The sequence below is a fragment of the Arabidopsis thaliana genome, assembly GCF_000001735.4.
Source record: "Arabidopsis thaliana chromosome 1 sequence".
NCBI lineage: Eukaryota > Viridiplantae > Streptophyta > Magnoliopsida > Brassicales > Brassicaceae > Arabidopsis > Arabidopsis thaliana.
Window position 1 is genome coordinate 26199227 of NC_003070.9, and position 22661 is coordinate 26221887.

The 22661-nt window shown below is 33.3% G+C and overlaps 5 protein-coding genes, 2 long non-coding RNA genes and 2 other non-coding genes across 12 annotated transcripts; 4 read left to right on the plus strand and 5 right to left on the minus strand.

Moving 5' to 3' along the window:
* Positions 1 to 396: 396 nt before the first annotated feature.
* Positions 397 to 1377, minus strand: AT1G69660 (TRAF-like family protein; the record flags this gene model as incomplete). Its single annotated transcript, NM_105634.1, has 4 exons — positions 397 to 554; positions 652 to 818; positions 920 to 1202; positions 1290 to 1377. 4 exons carry the CDS (start codon positions 1375 to 1377, stop codon positions 397 to 399), a joined length of 696 nt encoding a protein of 231 aa, NP_177124.1.
* Positions 1378 to 1830: 453 nt separating this feature from the next.
* AT1G09093 lies at positions 1831 to 2432 on the minus strand. Its single transcript, NR_143466.1, has 4 exons — positions 2330 to 2432; positions 2169 to 2256; positions 2009 to 2069; positions 1831 to 1864 (listed from the first exon to the last, which is right to left on the minus strand). It is a non-coding gene; the product is annotated as an uncharacterized misc_RNA (transcript).
* A 327-nt stretch (positions 2433 to 2759) lies between these two features.
* CUL3B (cullin 3B) lies at positions 2760 to 5569 on the minus strand (the record flags this gene model as incomplete). 2 transcript variants are annotated; one of them, NM_001334418.1, is made up of 3 exons in its annotated part: positions 2760 to 4980; positions 5056 to 5230; positions 5328 to 5569. In NM_001334418.1, 2 exons carry the CDS (start codon positions 5214 to 5216, stop codon positions 2943 to 2945), a joined length of 2199 nt encoding a protein of 732 aa, NP_001319357.1. In that variant the 3' UTR covers positions 2760 to 2942. The 2 variants fall into 2 exon arrangements, with proteins under 2 accessions (NP_001319357.1, NP_177125.3); NM_105635.4 differs by lacking the exon at positions 5328 to 5569 and having other exon boundaries at positions 2805 to 4980; positions 5056 to 5216.
* Positions 5570 to 5578: 9 nt separating this feature from the next.
* AT1G69680 (ran guanine nucleotide release factor, putative (Mog1/PsbP/DUF1795-like photosystem II reaction center PsbP family protein)) lies at positions 5579 to 7765 on the plus strand. The gene is made up of 8 exons (NM_105636.3): positions 5579 to 5805; positions 5916 to 5996; positions 6076 to 6111; positions 6211 to 6348; positions 6659 to 6745; positions 6825 to 6872; positions 6960 to 7036; positions 7195 to 7765. The coding sequence occupies exons 2-8, from the start codon at positions 5922 to 5924 to the stop codon at positions 7340 to 7342; spliced, it is 609 nt and encodes a 202-aa protein (NP_564972.1). The 5' UTR covers positions 5579 to 5805; positions 5916 to 5921; the 3' UTR covers positions 7343 to 7765.
* Positions 7766 to 8587: 822 nt separating this feature from the next.
* Positions 8588 to 8804, minus strand: AT1G09097. Its single transcript, NR_139561.1, has one exon. It is a non-coding gene; the product is annotated as an other RNA (long non-coding RNA).
* A 649-nt stretch (positions 8805 to 9453) lies between these two features.
* On the minus strand, positions 9454 to 11391 carry AT1G09845. Of its 3 annotated transcripts, none has more exons than NR_143535.1 (2): positions 10647 to 11378; positions 9454 to 10554 (listed from the first exon to the last, which is right to left on the minus strand). It is a non-coding gene; the product is annotated as an uncharacterized misc_RNA (transcript). The 3 variants fall into 3 exon arrangements; NR_143536.1 differs by having other exon boundaries at positions 9458 to 10554; positions 11249 to 11391; NR_143537.1 differs by having other exon boundaries at positions 9458 to 11391.
* Positions 10491 to 10775, plus strand: AT1G09103. The gene has a single exon (NR_139562.1). It is a non-coding gene; the product is annotated as an other RNA (long non-coding RNA).
* Positions 11392 to 16782: 5391 nt separating the features above from the next.
* Positions 16783 to 18845, plus strand: TCP15 (TCP family transcription factor). The gene has a single exon (NM_105637.3). It carries the CDS (start codon positions 17223 to 17225, stop codon positions 18198 to 18200), a length of 978 nt encoding a protein of 325 aa, NP_564973.1. The 5' UTR covers positions 16783 to 17222; the 3' UTR covers positions 18201 to 18845.
* Positions 18846 to 20963: 2118 nt separating this feature from the next.
* HVA22C (HVA22 homologue C) lies at positions 20964 to 22644 on the plus strand. The gene is made up of 5 exons (NM_105638.4): positions 20964 to 21178; positions 21424 to 21450; positions 21811 to 21933; positions 22015 to 22273; positions 22360 to 22644. Exons 1-5 carry the CDS (start codon positions 21111 to 21113, stop codon positions 22435 to 22437), a joined length of 555 nt encoding a protein of 184 aa, NP_177128.1. The 5' UTR covers positions 20964 to 21110; the 3' UTR covers positions 22438 to 22644.
* Positions 22645 to 22661: the final 17 nt, after the last annotated feature.

Genomic DNA, 22661 nt, shown 5'->3' on the forward strand with positions numbered 1-22661 from the left:
AAATATTACTACATTATTAATTATATAAAAGTTTACTTCGTAGATGGCAAATAATGCATTCTGTTGCCAAATATTGTATAAAATTCTCCTAATATTCATGTCCAGTTTGAAAGATTAAACAGTGTGCTACTTGAGTGGCTTAACTGGAGAAATTATAAAAGAAGAGATTATTTACGTATAATCAAAACGTTTAGAGTATATCATTATGGAAGCAACAAAGGTCCTTCTAGTAAAAACTCAAACAAAATATATAACATATTTTCTTATAAAAGCAAATTTATGGAAAACTAGAGAACTCAAATTATAACAAACTGGTCCAGGACATATAGCATTGTGTCGTAGTACTATAGTAGAAGAATGGTAGATGACTGATATTCTAAAAATAAAAAGTAGAGGTTAGATAATGGGAGAATACTTGGTTGCAGAAACAACTTTGAATTCGATTTCAACATTCAACGCATCTTCTTTGTCCAAGTAAGTCTTCCGAAGATTAGCTATAGACAGAAAGTGATCCCAACCCCAACCCCTGCTTGATTCCTTGTACCAGCAGCTCGCTGCAAGAAAGTAAAATGCAAAACATGGTTAGTGAGAAAGACAATTTCAAATGAATATCTCCGTATATATAAGAAGACTTATTTTTTTAGAAAATACATTGTACTTCGACGTGATTAGATCCAAGTGGGTTAAGAACTCGCACATGTCCTTGCTTGAAATTCTTCTCATCTGATTTTAGTGTTTCACTATCAGCTAAATGCACATATAGGGATAAATATTTGCCATCTGCTCTAGAGTTTCCCTTTGGATACAGCTTTAGAACCCTACAAAACATTAAGTATGGACTTGTTAACATTCAAATACATGTGTATACATACTTGTTAGTCCATAAACAAAATTTAGCAAAATTATTTATACTTCTCACCATTCCTTTCCTCCCATGGGATATTTGTTTGATGTGTAAACATCCTCTTTCAACTCAGAAAAATTCTTAAGATTCCAAGAGAATTTGGGAGGAGAGAGTTTCTCATCAAAAGAGAGAATTTCCCAATTAGTAAGGGGTGGAGCAACAAGGACATCAACACCAAACTCACATTCACCACCCTCAAAGATGAATCCATTTTCAGGATTAGTAAATGTATCATATGAAAGAACTTTTAGCAATCCCCACACCATTCTAAGTGCATTGAAACGCTTTACTTCCACATCTAAATATATAAACATCGCTTACTCAATAATATGTGAATTTATACGTAAAATTTTAAAGAAAGAGCATGAGATTTGTAGTGCAGCACCTTGAATAGTAAAGTACTTGTTTTCTTTCTTGTTGTAGACATAGAAGCGGAGTTCCGCAAACGCCTCAGTTGGTGGTGTGGATTCCATCAAGCTGGTATTTATGATCAGAGGAGGCAGTTGAGTTCTCAAGTTGGGAGAAGTTATGAATCTTGAGGGAATAAGAAGATGGAGGATGCTCTCTCCAGTTCTCCACAATTCTAGAAACTGCTGCCGAGCATGAACCCATTTTACTCAATGACGTCTTCTAACCCTAAAAACAATGTATATATATATATATATAATCTCTTTTTTTGGTAAATATATATAGAAGAATCTTGGAGTTGGGGGTATTCAAGAAAAAACATTAATACCCCCAACTCCAAGATTCCCAAAAAGAAGAAAAACCTGTGATTTGCTTATACAACTGTTTCTACATAAAAAGTTGATTCTTTAAAGTTTAATAATGTGATTTGCGAGAGTGGAAAGGAATGGATAAGCACCGTTCTCTGGCTTAGATAGCTTTGATTGATATAGCAATAGCAGACTTACAGTCCTCGTACTTGATTTATCTTCTCTTGTCTTTTGTTACATGAGGCTGCAGAAACTCAATCAAATTTAGTATTAAACCAGTGGTGATCACATATAAATGATTTGGGAATTCACTATGCACCCTTTTGGAAGAATTTGTTCTAGCTATCTAGAAACAGATCAATTTGTTCAGAACTAGCAAAAGAAGTACCTCATCATCAGATGTGTATCATCAAGTCTCCTCTTCTTTTGGGGTACCACATCAACCAAACCTACACAAAATTATGCACATAAGCACTTATTGTTTTAATAATCGTTCACCGGATCGAGCCATTGTAACAATATGTATACCACAAATGATAGAACCTTACTTTTACTTCCTTTTGTTTCCTTAAGATCTTTCTTTTCCTTTGATACGCGAAAAAAGTCAAAGCAAAGGTCCATCATGGAGGTCAAGTCCTGTTTGATCACACAGTCCTAAATCAGTACTTTGAAGATTGAATTGCATGTTAGAGAAACTGGTGCTACTTACACAATGAAATTCAGATTCTGATGTCCCACAAACTTCAATCAACCTAAGCTTGTCTACCTTAAGCTACTTCAATCACCCAAATCAATGCACACATAAGTCTTTAACATTCCATTATACCTAGATGCTGCGATTTCAGGACATATAACAGCTTTACAAATCTCGCCCTGTGATTCAATTAGTCAATACAAAAAAAATTCAATTTCAATGAAGAAGGAAGGAGATTGTATCATTTTGGATTGAGTGTAAAGAGTTATCTTACGATTCCGATGATTGAAGAATCGAATTAGACATCGCATAAACGGCCAAATTCTGCAGCTTTTCGTATGAGAAGATTGTTATTATTAGAGAGACCAAGCTTTTTAGCTACGTTGGAGATATCCGTTAAGCAACTGTGTGATGCACAGATTAGTCCGTTAAGCAAATGCTCGCTCTGGTTATATATCTTTGATGATGTATATGGGTTTGATCAATAACAGGCAAATCAATATTTTCTTTTCAAAACGGAAACAAAATGTTTATAACTTACCAGACTACAGAACAAATAAGAAATGCTGACTAACAGAAGAAACGATGCGAAATAAACAGAGGGACCGTGTAATCAATCCAGACTTTTTTACGCTAGATAGCGGTAAAGTTTCCGGTCTGTATTATCCCTCTCCAAGAAATCACGCTCAATGAGTGATTCAATTCTCTTCTTTATCTCTGTTGGGTTTGCCAAGAACCGCGTCTGCAACTGTTTGGTGACCTCTGCGATTATGTTGTTGTGATCCAACACTCGTCTAGACTTCATTATCCTCACGATGGCTGCTTCGATCTGAGGTTTTCTGTCTTCTTCTACTCTCTGTCTTGTCTCTTGCTTCTCTGGTTCTGTCTCCTTTTGTGCCACCACAGTTCCTATCTTCACTTTGTAGAACTTGCTTGCGAACCTGTCGTTCACAACAAACCAGTCCTCCTCTGCTATCTCCTTGCTCATTGGTTCTTTTCTTAGCACGTTTTTACCTTTTACACACGCCATTGACTGCAAGCAACGCTTTAGGTCTGGGGTGGGGATTTCAGTTGCCTGTTCGATCTCTTTGTAGCTTAGTCGATCAGAGTTGTTGAACAACATAAGGACACACATTTGGAAAGTCGAAACGTTTAGTTCATGCTTCTGACCCTTTCCAAACACTGCTTTGATATCTGCTGTTCCCATATTCGTTTGCCAAGACAATCTCCTACCGGTGTGAGTCCCGAGGTAATATGACCTGAACTTCTCACACAGAACAGAAACTTCTGCAGGTAGGTTACATTGTATGGTTGGCTGTGTGGGCCAAGAACCGGTTGTGAGAACCTGAACAACAAGTGTAGGTCCTTCTGAAAGCTCGGGATGGCTATTATAAAATCCTAGCAGCGTGTCGTGTGAGGTCTTCATGTCAGTGAACATACCTTCAAGTTTCGAAGTGAATTGATACCCACATTCCGTCTTCAGTTTCACTATCAGATTCCTCTCTGCATCATCCGACACAGTTTTTCCAGATAAAAGCCTTTTCGCCAGATGCTGTTTGTAATATTTCTCAAAAACGTCTTTCTCCTGTAAGTAGCGAAACAACATCATCACCTTATCAAGAATAAGATCGACATCCTCCTCTCCCACACCTTTTAGTCCTTTTCGTAGCTTATCATCAACAAACAGGGAGATAAACTCAGGAGAACGTGTGTTCAAGTTGACGAAATACTCAAACGAAGAATTTAGCGCATTCTGGAACGTCTTATCGTTGTTAAATGCCATGTTGATAATTCTGTCATACTTATCCCGCTCATCCAATAGACGCTGCACAAATTCAACCGGATCCTTTGATTTCTCTGGATCAGTAACCAACTGTTTTCCCATTTCCCTAAGATGCAAAGTCATAACATCTCTAACCGTTACAAGACCATTAGCAACCCTACGGAACAAACTATACATTCTACCCATATCCTCATACTTATCATTCAAAAGCATATTAACCAAACCTGAATTCTCCATATGAACTAGTCTCTGCACATGGTTAGCAATCATCTCTCTTTCAACCACACTAGTAATCTTCGCTTCGCTCTTAGCATCCAAATAATTCACAACCCTTTCGACTTCTTCCACTAAAGGCTTCTCAGCTTTCTTCAAATACTCACCACAATCACAAGACTCAATAAACTCCATTGACTCAACCTTATAAAACTCAGCAGAAGCTTCCAAAAACGGCTTCTCAAAATCATCTTGATAAACAGATTCACCTAAATCCATAAACATCTTAATCACATTCCTCATCAACACCCTATCTATAACTTCACCAGTCCGTTCCTTATGAACTAAATCAAGAAGCGTATTCAATAGCCTAGTCTGAATCTTACTCGAATACACAACATTATCTCTCCAGAGATGAAGTCCAAGCTCATGAACATGAGTTTTCTTAGTAGTAGAAACGTAAGTACGATCCATATACATGAGAATATCCCTAATCATTTGCAACGCTTTGTTATGATCATTCCATTTCCTATTAAGCAATTCTAAAAATGCTCCTCCTTGAGCTTCTTCAATAGACTTACATATCTCTTTGAGATGAAATGTCATAGTGGTAACAAGTCCAGTATAAAGCTTATCACCATACTTATGTAGAACCATGTTGTATGCGTTTCTGAAATAAGCGACCAAAGTTTAGCAGAACAACAACAACAAGAGATGAATCAAAGTGAAATCTATGGAAGTGTACCTGTAAAGCTCTTCGAAACTGAGACCACTAGCGTTGTGATTGTAAATCTCATGAATCGCATGTTCAAGGATCTTCCAAGTTTTATCGGCGTATTTTGGATCAACGACGACTCGTTGCTTAAACGCTTCAATCTGGAAATTTCTCTTCTTCTGATTACTCATTGTTGAAAATGAAACTGAACCAAAAAGTAAGAGAGACCACAAAATCAGTTCAAAGGAAAATCGGAAAAAATTCGAGGAATAAATCATGATGATAGAAGAATTGATTAAAACCTTAGATCAATCGTAGAATCAGAAATTGGAGGTTAGGGTTTGTGATGAAGAATTTGAAGGTTGAAGTCTTGAAGACGATGATGATGATGATTGATGATGATAGCGGAAGAAAAAAAATTAAATCTTATTATTATCCCAGTGGTTTTGATTATCTCTATTTGTTTAAAATGGGCTAGATAAAACAGATGGGCCTGGGCTTTTGTTAAAAAAAACTACGGTATTAATTTAAACGATGTCGCTTGGTAATTCTCATTCTTCTCAATCGTGAATTTGCAGAGTGCAGACATTGTTGATTGAAGAACGCTAATCGTTTGTTTTTTTAATTGTTTGCGTTAAGTTAAAGCTACTTGTTGGGACGTCAAAGCAACGCTTCTTTCGATTCTGACTTTCATATAAATACTAAACTCCAACTTTTTGATTTCTCTGCTACTTTTGTTCTTCTCTTTTACTTCCCCAGATACATCAATCGATCAATTTGGTACTCTTCTCTCTTCTCTTTAATCCCTAATCGATTCTGTTATGTTTGTGAGTGCATTTTTTTTTTCTGGCAAAGTTTAGTTTTTTGAGGATTTTGTTTTTTGAATGTAGCAAAACATGTCTGTTGAGTTATGTTCGGTGAGGCCTTTGTTTGGTGGCGCTATTTCCACCGTCTTCCCTCAAAGATTTCAGGTTCTTTCAATAAAACCCTTTTCGCTGCTTAATTGAAATTCACTGGTTTCCTCATTTCTTCCTTATTGTGAATCTTCAGGATGTGAGTAATATCCGACAAGTTCCAGATCATCAGGTTTGGTGGTTCTATTCTCAGTGGCATTGTTTGTAAGTACATGTGTAGAAGAATCTCTAGTTTACTCTGTATTTGTGTTTGATTGTTTGGTTTTCACAGGAAGTGTTTGTGGATCCTTCAAGAGATGAGAGTTTGATTTTTGAGTTGTTGGATTTCAAGGCTGAGGTTGGTGACATTGGCAGTGCCTCTTGGTTCCTTAATGATCTTGCGAGTGAGCAAGATGCTGAAGGATTTCAGGTAATACCACTACTACACTAGAACTCTTCTTATGGTAGACAAACCAACTTTAAGAACTAGTGTTGTTATTTCTCTAGAATACATCTAGTATCTTGAGTACAAACATAGAGTTTAACGTGTATAGATTTCCCAAAGTTGGAACCTTTTTGCCTGTGATGATACTAGTGAGGCTGTTTTTTGGTTATTGTGGATTCAGTCTCTGAAACTAGTCGAAATAGAACTAATACTGGTGTGTTTTTGGTTAATCTTTACCAAGATTGATGATATATATGAAGAAGACAATCTAGTAATGTTGCTGTGTAATTTTCAGTTGATTGAGCAATCAGAGGTCATTGAGGCGCCTGGACTGTCTTTCAGAAACATCTCTGCTGTTGCGACAACTGCTATTGGAGAGATGGTAATGTCCATAAACATATGATGTCTTTGCTCATAATTTTCCTTTCTATTTGTTTTCTCCTTAACAAGGATCATTACAGGCTATATCCAAAGGAAGACAGGGAAGAGAAGCACAAAACCTAGTGAGAGTATGAAGCTTCTCCTTGTTCTGTCTCTCTATTTATTCTAAAGGGGTTTGTTACTTGAGACACCAACTGGTTTATATGATTCTGCAGGTATATGTGGCAAATATTCGTCTTAAGGGAGTTGATACAGATGTCTTAGTGACTGCCTATGAACCTATCCTGATAAAGTAAGTCCCACAAAGTTGAGTCACTCAGTTATATTGCAAGCAGTTGAATATAGATATGCATCGTTTTGATACAGAACTTGAATATCAAAATATGGTTATTGTTGTTGTTGTTGTACCACATGTCTTTTCATCTAAGGTGTTTGCGTATTATTGTGCAGTCCTCTGAGCGAAAGCGCGGATGCTGTGGGATCTGGTTTAGCTGTCCCAGCTTCACAATCTGGAAAAATGCCAATGTGTGATATCATTAAACAATCACTCTCTACATTCAAAGTCAATGACTGGAATCTTTTCGGTTCCTCAGCTTGAGTCTATGCGAAATGAGAAGACGATTCAAGCCCCTGCCAATTTGGTGTAACCTAAGGCTGCAAGAAGTTTGCTTTGTTAAAGATTTGTAGTTATTCTTTTGGTCCTGTTAGGTTTAGTAGTTGGAACTTTCTCAACATGATCTTATTTCCATTATGTAAAATGCCATTTGGCCTTTATCTTAATTGCAAGACTGCAATCCACTGTTTCATTTGTTCAATAAGTGAATGAGTCTTGCTAGTTGGTAGGCAACGTTCTCCACTTTCCCATTTCCTGCCATTGTAGGAATCAATGACTCCATCTCCTGTTTCATTTGCTTCCTGTATTTTGCGTTGTAGGAGTCAATGGCATCATCTTCTGTTACATTTTAGTGAATGCAGTTTAGGAGATAATATAGAACAAGTGTGGCTGGATCATGAAGTTTTTCCACAATACGTAGCTACAAATTCTTCAAACTTCTCGCTTATATATTTCCCCTTAGATATGGTAAGTGCAGGACTCCATTGCTCTTTCAAAATGTCGAGGCAAATGCTTCCGTTGCTGTTGACAAGTCTTTTAAACATATGATTTATGGCATTAACTGATGTACACACAACAAAACATAAAGACTCATGCGCCATAGCAATGTCCTGAGACTTCTCTCTAGCAGAAGAATGCATGAGCAGTTTGAGAATCTCAATCCTCTGACTCTATTGAGACCAACAATATCGACTATAAACATCCGAATGAAACGTCTATAAAATTAATACTCGATAAATTAATAAACTTGATAAATTGATTTTTTTGTCTTTCTATTTAGATAAAAGTTTTGAAGTCATGTATTTTAATATTGTTAAAGATTTTGCGATGACCAAAAACTATACACATATGTAATATTCAATTTTAATTTTAATTTTAAAACTTTTAGTTTCGATTTTATAAGAAGTTGGTTCAGAAGATTAAAAAAAAATGGATTTCTTTTACCATTTCGGCTATGGGCCATCGCATCCTTTGCTTGCATACTCAGTCATGCCCCGACTCTGGTCATTTTCCTCTCGAATGGTCATAAACCAGAGTCTTAATTTTCTATCTTTTCTTACATACATCAATATACATCTCTTTTTTTTCCTTGAAAAAAATGATACATATACTTTTAGACACGCATTCTACAGAACTTGTCCGAGTCTTTTCTTCCTATTAAGAGAATGGAAATGATTTGAAGCAGACTGACGTCAGCCCTAATAGAGATTGGGAAACGAGAATACGGACGTCGGAGAGTGATATGGCGTTGTCAGCCTCACCCACCAAAATCGGCCATGAATCTATTTTCCAGTTTCCACTAAACTTGTCTCACGTACATTTAAGATTTTCGATATATATATATGTACAAAAGTGTCAACCGTATTTATTTATAATTTTACTCGGCTTATAAAGTTACAAATACGTATGATCATACAATGTGTTTTTATGGAGGTACACGTCGAGATAAAAGAAGTTTTGTGAATATTTGCCGACACGGACGTTGATAGGCTTTGCGTGGTTTGTGTGACCACCAATTTATAGAAAATATTATTCTAAATTATGATAAGTGGTACGTATAGCCCTCGGGTCAAATAGAGATGGAGAGAGAAAACGACTGAAAGAAACTTGATGGTTCCTCAAAATCACTATGTGGTATTTCTCGTAATTCTCTAGATGTTGTTGGGGTGCAGATCTGAAATATAAAACTTTTAATAAAAAAATTTCTCTCATTTTACTTTTATAATTCAAAAACGAATGAAGAAAACGCTCCTTTGGCAGCTCTTGTCCCCTTTACATATGAAGTAATATATATATTTTTTCTCATACAACCAAGCAAAACTGGTAATTCCCACAAGAAGAAAAGTTAGACAACCTTAAATATTGATAGAATATTTTTTCTTCCCTAAATTATTTAGTCCTAGTCCTAGAGTTTCTCTAAATTCAGCTCAATTGAATGCTCTTTCATTTAGAACAAAACTATATATAAATTATTATTGGAACAAAAGTGCATTAAAAACATGTGATCAAGGCCAAGATTTTTTTAAGAAAAAATATAGTTCTAGATTAAACGAACCAACATAATGTTTGTTTTAGCATAATACATATATTTAAAGAATGTTAAGCCAATAGCACCATATTAGTAAAGTTCTAACACATAAGCCAAGAGCACTATGTTAGTAACATATTCGCTTGTACGGAAGAAAAATTTTTAGTGGAGAATGAAATAGTTCTAATTAGTAATTAATGGTCCAAGAGGACTACTAGAAATATGATGTGATATTTTTGACATATTACAATATATTATAACTAGAGTACTGCCGCGGTTTTACAGAAGTAATTCGTAATAATAATTTTGTAAGGGAAAATAGCAGCTATATAAGAGTAAATGCTTCTGTCTTTTTGTGTGAGATATTCGCAATATGCAAAAATGTACGTATATATGATGCAAACATGCACACACAAAAAAATGTTACTTATATTTGTATTTTGAGGATTGAGCTGTGTTGTTGTTGTTTTTGTTCGATGATATTCCTCTTCCAGCATTTACATGTTAGTGCCCTCGTCTTTTTCCTCACTTTAGTTTCCATTATCTAACATTGTTTATCTAATTATTGATTAAACTTTAACCATTAATCGTTTATATCTACTATAATTACAATAAAGATCACGCAACTGAAATTATATACACGTATATATCATAGAATATGATATGCCTAATGATATATAATAACGATTCCCCAAATCTTATGTCCATACGAAGTTTTTTTCTTTTTTTTACAACGTCTAAAAGATATGAAGCTATTTAGGCCTTCAATGGAGCACTCAGAACATAGTGGATGAAGTGCGTATATTTATGACCCATTCAACAATTTTTGTGCTAAGAATGGTTGACGTTTTTTTTTTTTCTTCGAAACTTATATTTTGTGTACATGGGCCATTTAAGTATATGTGTGTGAGTGTGGTTTTTTAATTTGAAATATTTTAAATATGAAGAATTTAATAAATTAGTTTTATCAATCAATACAACTTCTATTTCAAGAACAATTCCAATGCTTAAGTTAATATAATCTCAGAAGAATTTTGTTTTATTCCACACCCTTTGCTTAATTATACCTATTTCGTATGTCATATTCGCAACAATATTCTTCTTTGTCTCGCCCGATCCGCTTGCTGGCGTGACTGTCCGTTTTGATGTCACTATTCTGACCTTTAGCCTACCAACGATGTGGAGCACATAAGAAGAGTATCGTACTAGAGCAAAAGAAAGATGATGGTATTAATCGTGAATTTATAATATTGTTGTTACATGGTGATGATTAATGTCGATCAAGAGTCCGAAACCCACGTCAAATTGGCTAAAAATTACAAAGGCTATGTAAAGTGCTCATGTTGTGTTGTCCTACGAAGGCTAAATTGTTGTCATCTTTCCTTTGAATGTTATTGCTGATCAGATAACCTACGTACTTAAAGCATAAATCGATAACGGAAACAAATCTAATTTATAGAATCGTAATGATTACTTCTTGGTCGGAATCTCATAGATGTTTTATATGCTAGCTAAGAAATAATCATCGACCTGTATTTTTCTAAACTACAAATTGTATTCATTGTTACTAGCTAATAATAACGATTGCTCTGGAAGTGAGAACGTCACAGTTTTAAAGCAAACTAAACGTGGATCCAAAATTTATAAATCAAAAGACATGGAATAATTATAAAACGATGCCAATAATATAATGTTGTCAGTTTTAACATGTACTTAATAATTAGGAAGTATTATTTCTAAAGAAATTCAAAACAAGAGATAAAAACAATTCCTTTGGACCTTAAAGAAGAAAAGATGATAAGAGATCATACGAGTATCTTATATGGGTATATATAGTCAGTATATAGATATATAAAACTAACCTTAATAACGTCCAATATTCCAACCAAGTAGTTTTTACTCTATCTAAATAATTTAAGAGAGATGAAAAAAGAAAAACTAAAACTTGAAGATAACATATGGGAGAGAAGGTGAGACATCAGTATCACACGGTCATGGAGATCAGAGATGAGGTACAAGTAAGAAAATTGAAGATATATATATACATAGACACACACACGCATCACTCTTCTGTCTTGTTTTTTGGAATTTTTTACATGTACGTATGCATTTTGTATGCATTTACGTACATGCACATGTGCTTGTACACGTATATAGCTGTCTTATTTTTGTATAGAATTAATGCAAATGAATATATCGCTTAAAACTTTTGTATAGAATTAATGCATATTAGTTAATTATACACGTATATGTCAGAAACATAAATTTTAAAACTAATAAATAAAATTAATGTCATGTTATCGAAATAGTATAACCATATACTAGTTAGTACTTACTAGTGATGAAAAAAATAAAATATAGTTCCAATGGAAGTGAAATTGATACATAAGATGTAAAAGTAGATAGACAGTTGTAGAAAGAAACAAAAGGAGTAGAGACATAGATACGAAGAAGGATATATGTAGAGGTGCAGACATGAATTATGTATAAATATAGATTATATATAGATGCTATCAAAAGAAAAAAAATGTATAGAAATAGATTAGATAGGGTCCAAACACAAACAATGAATGATGAATGCTAGGGTTCCGGATGCAACGTGATTATGTCGCTAGCCGTAGTGACAGTTCATGAGAGGACAACTTTTATGTTGTTTCTTCCTATCTCTCTCTCCTAGTCTCCTTCTATGCAATTATTTCTAGCACCATAAGTAAGTCAAATCAAAACTTAAGGTTTTCTTCAAAACTTTTGCTTATATTCATATTGGAACCAAACCATATTAGATCCAAAATAAACTAAGATCAAAAGTATGAAAATGGAGAGTAAGTGAGTCTTGAATGGTCGATATGAGACGATCAAGGTAAGGAGAGTGACCGCTCAAGTCTATCGATAAACTAGATAGGAGAGTCTTAACCAATCATATATATTCTCTGAAGAACCTCGTCCAAACTTGATTGGTCGATTAACACGAAAAGTTAGACTGATCAAGTTTTTTTTTGTCCAACGCTTGGTTTTGATCGTTGATCCTCAATTTTGTTTAGAATTATTCTTTGTTATATTTACGATGGATCCATAATGGTAAATCATCCTTTTATAACTATGGCACCGGACTTGAACTTTGATTTCAATCGTTTTGACCTAACTTTGTTTAGATATTTCTCGACCAAACTGTGTTTGATTATAAGTTGTAAATAGGGGACTATTGTCACATGGGTTATACATGCCAATGTTATTCCTTTCATTACCTATCTATCCAACATGGACAATACATGGCTTTCAATGCTCTTTATTTCTCTCTCTACATATACATATGTCTGTGAATTACTTGTCGTCGTTTAATATTTTCATAACCAAAATTAACCATCAAAAATCAAAATTAAATAGTAGTTGGTTCTCGTAATGTAAAACGTGTATTTATAATTATGTGCATGTTAAGTTGTCTGTACCAACGAGACGAGACACATAACGAAACATATATAATAGTTAAATATATATAATCACTACACTACTTATAATATATGGGGGTTTCAACTTTGAGCTGACGTAGTAACGTGGATCCCAAAAAGAAAAGAAAGGTATAGCGTATTGATCACTAATCCACAATGATAATTCTTAGTGGGATTATATCGATCATGAGTGTTATATGATACAAGATCTAACTAAACTGTATAATGTTTTTAAAAAGTATAAAACTTTTATTTGTCAACAATTAATAAACTTTATTTAGATCGATGGACTGGCTGTTTTTAATAAGCTTAAGGAAACATGATTTTTTATTTGTTGATAGAGTGGAAAATCACCAATTGTGCTTATTTTGTGGACAATTTGCTTATTACACTAAAATCACGACGTGTATATTTTTGGCTGATTATGTGTAAATAGTCTTTTTGAGGTTTATTTACAAAAATGATATGGTTAAGAAATCGTAAACAAATAGATATTGACTTTTATCAAATGATATATGGCAACATGAAAAACAATGTGTCATGGATTAAATAATTCGATCTTGTTTATATGCATTTTAAATTTAAGTCATTTGCATAAAAACATATGAAATCACACCATTCACTTATTTACGATATGATCATCATATTATTTTACAAATATACTCCAAAAATAGGCTTTTACTTGCATATATTCTATTTTCTTTATAACAATGTTTAGATAATGCATAATGTTTAAAAATAAAAATGGGATAAATGATATAAGCAATAAGAGAGTATGGGTTGAAGATCATTGATAATTTGATATATCGTACAAAAACATTAGGAGGGTGATGCAGAAATATAAAAGATCAGGGGCAATATCAAGAAAATCTAAAGCAAGGTGGAGGAAAAAAAAAAGAGAGGAAAGAAGCAGAAGTGGAGCTGCAAAGGCAGTGAGGCAATCATTGCTGGTGAATGTGGATGGGAGCCCACCTTTTTTCTTTTAATTATTTGTTTCCCATTTCCTTTCTCCATTTTGTATACATTTTTTTTATACTCAAGTGTATTTTTCTTATATAATATAAATGAGATGAGTTGGAAAATAATACAATGTAAAACCTGTGTATTCAATACTATAAAGTATGGATATTTGGTGTCGGTTTAAATTTTTTCTTAATCTAGTAAGTAGTAAGTATGTATGTATAGTTCAGTATGGTTTTAGTGTCAGTTTGGATTCGAGATTCAGTCAAATTTAAGAAAAATTTGGTCTTAAACTAATTTTTTTTGGCTTTGGTTCAAATTTAAATTCAGTTTATAATGAATTAGTAAACAAATAAATCATTTAAACTAGACTATAACTCAATTGTTGAATCGATTATTTCGGTTGGTTTGATTTGATTTTTTTTGTTTCCAAGATTGAATACATATATCCACTATGGAGAATAATCTAAATTAAGTTTCTGTAAAATAATGCGAACAAAAGCTAAGAATTAGGATGATATTTGATTACGCGCAGTAATGTTTGAAATAGGGTTCGTGATTGATGGTGGTAAATTAGATTCAATCAAAAGATGAAAAAAAAAGAAGAGAAATTGAGAAAAGATTAAATAATTTGACTTGACTAGATGAGGGGTCCATAAGGGAGGGATGAGGCTATGGTCACTGTCTTTAGAGAGTGAATGATGCAGAGGACACGCACGTGGAGTCTGTTTCATCCCACTGTCCACTTTTATTTATTTACTCTCCATTTTCTTCTACTGAGTATATTTTTTTTTATATATGATAAAATTTGTATTTTACAACCTTAAAAGTATATTTAGACAGATAGATCATAGATTGATGTATATAATAACAGAAAACCTTGATCATCCAGAAATGACCCACAAGACGAGACTAGTACTAAATTGTTGTCTTTCTAACATTTATTATATCACCACATGTTAATTTGTAATATATTTAAATTGTCTACAACTAAACGAAGGTTATGGGTTTTGTTTTGGTTAAAATGTTATTGAATTATAGGAGTGCGATCAATATAAAATAACATAATGTAGACCTAAATCCGTTTTTAAATTGTTTAGAGTTGTTCATGGACTAATTACCAGGATGTTTTTTTTTGGTCGGAACTAATTACCAGGATGTTGGGATCGAAGTATAGTTGTTAGTACGTAAAACTTGTGGTCCTAAACCTTTTTAGGGGGCAAAGTGTGATTGATTCTTGTTTGAAGAGGAAAAATAGGGAGTCATATGTACATAAATAGATACGCCAGTGGAGAAAATGACTGATAATAATTAATGAGTGATTAATTAGTCGGCTGACTTTCTTATTCATAATATCTTCTGATCATATTTGTGAATCGTAATTGTTTTGCTTTTTAGATTTGTCAAATATGCACAACACCTTTTAACTATCAATTCGTTTTCTTTTCTGTTTAGTCTTTGATATATAGTTTTCTTGATATTTTGATTGGTTTACTAATTACTACAAGCAGGCCGATACTTTTAGTTATTTATATTTTACGAGGGAAAATTATGGTCAATGAACATATTCTAGTTAAAACATAAAAAGATATCACATATATAAGTAATTAAAATATAAAATTTTGTCATTTGTAAATATGTTTGGGCGAAAATGTTTGGACATCCCATAGGTTTTATGTGGCTATGCGTAAAGTTTCTAATAGTTAGACTAATCAACGTTCCTAAGAGATCATCAGAACTAGTTACACCTTACACGTAACGTTAATGATTCGTCTAAACTAAGAGACGATAATTAGCCACAATAGAAAATACTATATTTTGATTTTTGAGAAGTTTTATCTTCATAAAGCTTAGACATTTGAAAAAGAATAGTAAGATTATAACAAATATATTTTACAATTTTCAATATATACTAAGAAAGATGAATTTGCCTAAACTCAAAATTAATATGTGTAAGAATTTTTATAATTGGTTTTCTCCATTTCTTTTAACAAAATCATATGTATATTCAAATATACTACCTGGCAATTATTATATGCATGCTTATGTTGGTTTATGTAATAACTTGGATTTATTTTGTTACACTCAATTTCTATAAAACACAAATTTGAGATTTTTAAAAAATATTTATTTAAAATATCTTCATAATAATTCGAATTTACTTTTATATTATTTTTTTCTTTTGTATTCTCTAATTCAATTATATTTTTAACGTTACCATATATATATATATATATATATATATATATATATTACGCTGGTCCTAATTAGTAGTATAATCTATGTAACACCGTATATTTTGATTCTTTGAACAGCTTATATGAATAATCATCACATAAGAAGGAGCCTTCTTCATCACTATTCACTACATATAAAAATTCGTTTCAGAAAAAAAAGATCAATGTTCTGTCCACATCAGAGTATCAAAATAATTTTCTAAATTTAGTGCTACATCTTTTAACGACAATTGTATGTCAATGAGATAACTCCAATGGTGGAAACAAAAGAGAAGCATTACAAATTTGCTTTTATATATCTATAAAGCACTGTAACTATGGTTTTATAAATAATAATATCAAACTGGTAACTCATTCAAGAGTCACAGAGGAGAAAAAACAATCCATCTGTTTCATAAAAAAAGCAGTTGGATTCTATTATATCATGTGGATCTCGTGAACTACCATAGAGCCATGGATTAATCACTGTCATTCTGTCAATAATAATTCTATCTATTTATTATTCTGTTGTCACATATGTACAAAATATATGTAAACTTCTCAGTTCTGTCTGAATCGCTGAAATTTTCGCTAAATGTGCAATTAATTTCCCGATCGCTTGAAGTTAACAGTTACGACGAGAAACTGACGTCACTTTTTAATTATTGTAAAGAATGAAAAAGAGTGTTCGTATAGGGTAATTGTATTATTGTAAAAAACTATGTATCCAAACACAATAAATACACGAACAACATTTATTTTCACTCACTTTGATCACTGTACGTAATAAGGAAAAACATTTTATTTGAATGAATATTTGTACAGATTGGAGAACCACGTAAGCCCATCTCTTTTATTTCCAAAAATAACGAAAAATTCTCAAAGGGAATAGTTTATAATGTAAATAAAATTCCAAAAATAAAACACAAAAGATATAAAGCAGCAAGAGAAAAAAAAAGTCCATGCTTTCATATTCATTGCTTTAATCTCTCTCTCTCTCTCAGACATAGACACAGCTAAGCTTCCCATCTGAAAGGAGTTTCATGTCCTAAGGACCATATTATAACCTCTCTATCTCTCTCTAAGTATCAGCAAAAAAACAGAGATTTATAGAGAGAGAAAAAAACTATGGCTCACATAAAGATCTAACAGAGACAGTAGTATAGTCCCACTTCCCCACCACCAAAGCTTCGATCATCATCATCATCATCATCATGGATCCGGATCCGGATCATAACCATCGACCCAACTTCCCTCTCCAGCTTCTTGATTCTTCTACCTCCTCCTCTTCCACTTCCTTAGCCATCATCTCTACTACTTCCGAACCTAACTCCGAACCTAAGAAGCCTCCTCCTAAACGAACCTCTACTAAAGACCGACACACCAAAGTCGAAGGCCGAGGCCGTCGGATCCGTATGCCTGCCATGTGTGCTGCACGTGTCTTTCAGCTCACACGTGAGCTTGGTCACAAATCCGACGGTGAAACTATTGAGTGGCTACTCCAACAAGCAGAACCAGCGGTTATAGCCGCTACAGGGACTGGAACCATTCCGGCTAACTTCACTTCTTTAAACATCTCACTTCGTAGCTCAAGATCTTCTCTCTCTGCTGCTCATCTTCGTACAACTCCTAGTAGCTATTACTTTCATTCACCACATCAGTCCATGACTCATCATCTTCAACATCAGCATCAGGTTCGTCCCAAGAACGAGTCACATTCTTCGTCTTCTTCTTCTTCACAGCTTTTAGATCACAACCAAATGGGTAACTATCTAGTACAATCAACTGCTGGATCTTTACCTACGAGTCAGAGTCCTGCAACGGCACCGTTTTGGAGTAGTGGTGACAACACACAGAATCTTTGGGCTTTTAATATTAATCCTCATCATTCCGGTGTTGTCGCCGGAGATGTTTACAACCCCAACAGTGGTGGTAGTGGCGGCGGTAGTGGAGTTCATTTGATGAATTTTGCAGCTCCTATTGCTTTGTTTTCTGGACAGCCTTTGGCTTCTGGTTATGGAGGAGGAGGAGGTGGCGGTGGAGAACATAGCCATTATGGAGTTTTAGCGGCGTTGAATGCTGCTTACCGACCGGTGGCGGAGACGGGGAACCATAACAACAACCAGCAAAACCGTGACGGAGATCATCATCACAACCATCAAGAAGATGGAAGCACCAGTCATCATTCCTAGGCAAACATACACAAACAAATATATTCTGTGAGATTTATTTTTCTTTTTTTGTCCTTTCGTTTGTTTGTTTGTTCTTAACAAGCGTGTTTTTTTTGCATTGCTTCTTTTTCATATATTTTTATTTATTTCTAAATTCTAATATTCTACGGATTTCATCTTGTTTATTTTTCTGATTAATGTATTGAGTAAGTAATTAAGAACCTGATAATCGATATGTTTTAGTTTGTGGTTTTTGCATGCAAGGCTTTGGTTTTATTATTCTAGAGATTTTTGCTTGAAGTAGTTGTCTTGTGAAATGTTTTCCTCATTACTATTGAGTGTGAGAGTTTTCTAATACTTGATTAGGGTTTTTGAACAATTTTTATATATGTATATTAATTCAGTACGGATTATCAATAAATTATTTCGCATGCCAAATTATTATCTTCCACTTCGTTCATGGTTACATTGTCTCGAAGAAGCTACATCTTATGCATTGTGAGCAATTATTCAGGTTCTAGCTATCTCTTTTAATATGTTAATTTCTTTGCATGATTAACATCTTACTCCTGACTGGTCTATTGGTGACTATGCTAAGATAATGTAGATATATATAGTAACAAAATCATATAGGTCAAAGCATTAAGTGTGATTGTTTTGGTTAATTATAAGTGTGTTGACGAGGGGATGCATTGTAGATATGATGCCATATTAATGCCAGTAGGTTTATGCGCATGGTGGTTTGGATACGTTCAATTTATAGCCGTTGCAAAAATTGAAGGCATTTAATTTTGCTAATGATATTACCAAAATTATTTGATTATGAATCAAAAGATACAAGGAGAATTATCAAAAAAAAAATATATAGGTCCATTATCCGTATAAGGTAGCTAAGAACTTAATTAGTCTGGTGCTATGTTTGAAGACTCACGTACGATTTACAATCTCTGGATCTATGAAACTCATCACCAAGCAGGAACCTGTATTTATACGTCAATATTTGTGAATTTTCGGATACCCAAAAAATACCAAGAATATATATTTCATTTTCTGCTGAAAATCAGAGAAAAATGTGTTTTAAAAACAATGTCTATAAACAAATTTATAGATTGAAGTTAGAACTAAAAACTTTTGATGGTTATAGATTTCAGCTTGATCATTTATTTCTGAAGTGTTTTCGTTGGATGAAACATAGATTATATATGTCTATAATTAATTGAGACATATACATTGATGATATACAAAATAACCAGGAATTTTTCGTTATACAGAAAAATACACAAGTCTATGTAACATGCGTAATAACCATATGGTCCATATCGCTGCATTTTGTGTCGGTCTACATTATTGGATTTATTTTAGTATAATGTATGTGATACGTTCTTACCATGCATGGGTATACATAGAGAAAGGTGTATAAATCAACGAGCATGGGAATTATGACGTTAATAATTCTAAAATAATGCACACACATCCTGTTAATATAAACAATATAAATTATATATCAGTTTATTATGGAAATAATACTTGAAACTTCTATAGATCGGTGTGAACCATTCCTTGACATCATAGGCATGTCGGTTATATAACCTCATCCATATGTTCTATCAATTAATCAAATATGGTAATTAAAGAAAGTCAAATATTGTGACATACATGCATTTTTTTTTACTAACGGTTGATATCAAGCATTTATAGACGAACGTCTATTTGATGATCTCAATAATCATATCAATTGGCGGCTAAACTAAACTAGATTTCACGATGACAAAAGTAAAATGTATATATAGACACTAAAACACAGATGATGTCATGAATCTTTTTTGATATTTGTATATTATTGTTTACGTATTACTTTCTAGATAAACAATAAGATACGAGTCATGACCGATCATTGTTTCTATGTCGGCGTTTTATTTTATAGTAAAAAGAAATCTGCAACAAAAGGAAAGGGCACAACAAGTAGATCAAGTAGTAGTAATCTGGCATTACTCAATAGGTCCAAAAGGAATTAAAATGTTCACTAAAGTATGCTTAAAATATAGATGTATGGATCTACGTAGTTATAAGTAGTTAAGTACCATTATAGAAGAGTGTATTCATGTGGGTTCTTTGTTTTTGATCTGGAAAAGATTAGATGATCATCATTCCATCACTTGCTTATCTATTTTGTTTAATCATTCTTCTTCTTCACTATAATCATTCTATATATTTCTGGAAGATATCATGATAAAGAAGATATATTTATCTATAATCACAAAATGTTTTGAACCTTTTCATTTATGAAAGAAAAAGAACTAATTAGATGATACTTTTCTAAGTTCCAGCCCAGTTTGGATAGTGAATATATTTTCTCCATCCCCATTGATTGGTATTGATGGGCTAGATATATGACATGGGATCTCATAAGGCCTATTTATTAAATGTTTTGTAAGGCCCACGTATTGGGCTAAGAGAAAAAAAAAAGAGAGTACTCAAGTATAGGTTTGTGTTTTTCAAGGCAAAAGTCAAAGTATTGTCTAGAGACACTGGCACTTGATAGATTAGACGCATAATGTATTCAACATAATCAATTTAGAATAAAAATTACAAAATGTAGTATAGTAAAGAGTTATACTAATAGTTTTTTTTTAGAAGTATATAAGACCAATTAAAGGAAATAAATCGCAATTAATATTCTACTTTTGTTTAGTAAGGAAATAAAATTATCGACAGTAATGAGTAAAATTTTCGGTACCTCTTCATCCATTTTTCTTTTTACCTAAAATTTGAAAGTAAAAAAAAAGAAAAGAAGCGAGTGGTCATAAAAGTCCAAGAAGTCTCTGTAAGTGAAACCTGGCCTCCACTTTTGTTTTTCCACTTCTACGGTAAGTGAAAGAGAGAGAGAGAGAGGAAAAAAAAGGGGAAAGCTTAAGATATTGGAGAGTAACAATGCCTTCAAATTCAGGAGATGATAATGTTCTTCAAGTTCTCATAAAGAACTTTGATGTCCTTGCTCTGTAAATCTCTCTCCCTCTCTGCCTCTTCTTTAATTTCTCTTTACAGATCCTATCTTGATATTTTGTGTGTGTGTTAATTAGATCCTATCTAGTTTCTTTAGTTTTATTGCTAACTGGGTTTAGCTACATTGTCTACTTAGATTCTTGAAAATGAAACCCTCTTTAGATTAGTACTAATTTTTTGGAGTTTTTGTTTTTGAACGGAATCTTGAAAGTTGAAACTTACAACATTTTTGCTTTTGCAGCCCATTGGTTACACTCGTCTATCCTCTGTAAGTAAAACCAATCTCTCTCATATATACATTTGTGTGTTAAATCTGTTGCATCAGTTGATAGAGATTTTATTGTAAGCAAAACTCACATTTTTAGGCCAATCTTTAGTTCAGATTCATATGAACATTAGAAATTTTTGTGGAAAAAGAATCAAAAACTTAACCTTTTGAAACATTTGATCCTCTGTCATTAAGGAATAATTAAAAAAGAGTACGAATCTTGACTTAGATAGATGCACGTATATCCACACACACCCACTTAGAATCCAAGACACGAGGCATTACACTTTTGTATGTATTCAATTATTTATTACAAAAAAATATGAGAAAACTAATTATGTTTGTGAAAAAAATGAACAGATATGCATCAGTGAAAGCAATAGAGACAAGATCATTACCAGAAGATGAACAATGGCTTACTTACTGGGTTCTTTACGCACTTATCTCTCTCTTTGAACTCACTTTCTCCAAACCTCTCGAGTGGTTAGTGAATTCATTAACACTTTTAATATCTTCTTAACATGTATTCATCATAATATTAGTTTTTGTTTTTGTTATCATAAGGTTTCCTATATGGCCATACATGAAGTTGTTTGGGATCTGTTGGTTAGTGTTACCACAATTCAATGGAGCAGAACATATCTACAAACATTTCATTAGACCATTCTACAGAGATCCTCAAAGAGCTACCACCAAAATTTGGTATGTTCCTCACAAGAAATTCAATTTCTTCCCTAAACGCGACGACGACGACATTCTCACTGCTGCTGAAAAATACATGGAACAACACGGTACCGAAGCGTTTGAGCGAATGATCGTTAAGGTAAGTAAAATTCACATTGACATTTACATAATCATTTTCATATGTAATGTACATTTGGTAATGAATGTTGTGTTTTGTGAATGCAGAAGGATAGTTATGAAAGAGGTAGGAGTAGTAGAGGAATCAATAATCACATGATCTTTGATGATGACTATAGGTACTAATAAGTTCTTAAACCGGTTTAATTAGCTACTTTCAGTTTATAAGTTTGCTATGTGACAATATATTGTCTGTTTCTATGGTTGTTATAATTTGCGTGGATTATGTATAAGCCCTTATTTAGGACTGCTTATTTTTGTGAAAAATCAAATAAACATTTTCTCTCCTTTGCGTGTGTAAGCAAACTTAAAGTCAAAATTAGTGGGCCAAGCTCTGTCCAGTTTTACAC

What these genes read in the sequence shown, in the direction of transcription:
- AT1G69680 (NM_105636.3), top strand. Translation starts at nt 5,922, where the DNA reads ATGTCTGTTGAGTTATGTTCGGTGAGGCCTTTGTTTGGTGGCGCTATT. An exon ending in TCTTCCCTCAAAGATTTCAG is followed by an intron (nt 5,997 to 6,075) that starts GTTCTTTCAATA and finishes GTGAATCTTCAG; the next exon opens with GATGTGAGTAATATCCGACA. An exon ending in AAGCACAAAACCTAGTGAGA is followed by an intron (nt 6,873 to 6,959) that starts GTATGAAGCTTC and finishes ATGATTCTGCAG; the next exon opens with GTATATGTGGCAAATATTCG.
- HVA22C (NM_105638.4), top strand. Translation starts at nt 21,111, where the DNA reads ATGCCTTCAAATTCAGGAGATGATAATGTTCTTCAAGTTCTCATAAAG. An exon ending in AACTTTGATGTCCTTGCTCT is followed by an intron (nt 21,179 to 21,423) that starts GTAAATCTCTCT and finishes TTGCTTTTGCAG; the next exon opens with CCCATTGGTTACACTCGTCT. An exon ending in GTTACACTCGTCTATCCTCT is followed by an intron (nt 21,451 to 21,810) that starts GTAAGTAAAACC and finishes AAAAATGAACAG; the next exon opens with ATATGCATCAGTGAAAGCAA.
- TCP15 (NM_105637.3), top strand. Translation starts at nt 17,223, where the DNA reads ATGGATCCGGATCCGGATCATAACCATCGACCCAACTTCCCTCTCCAG.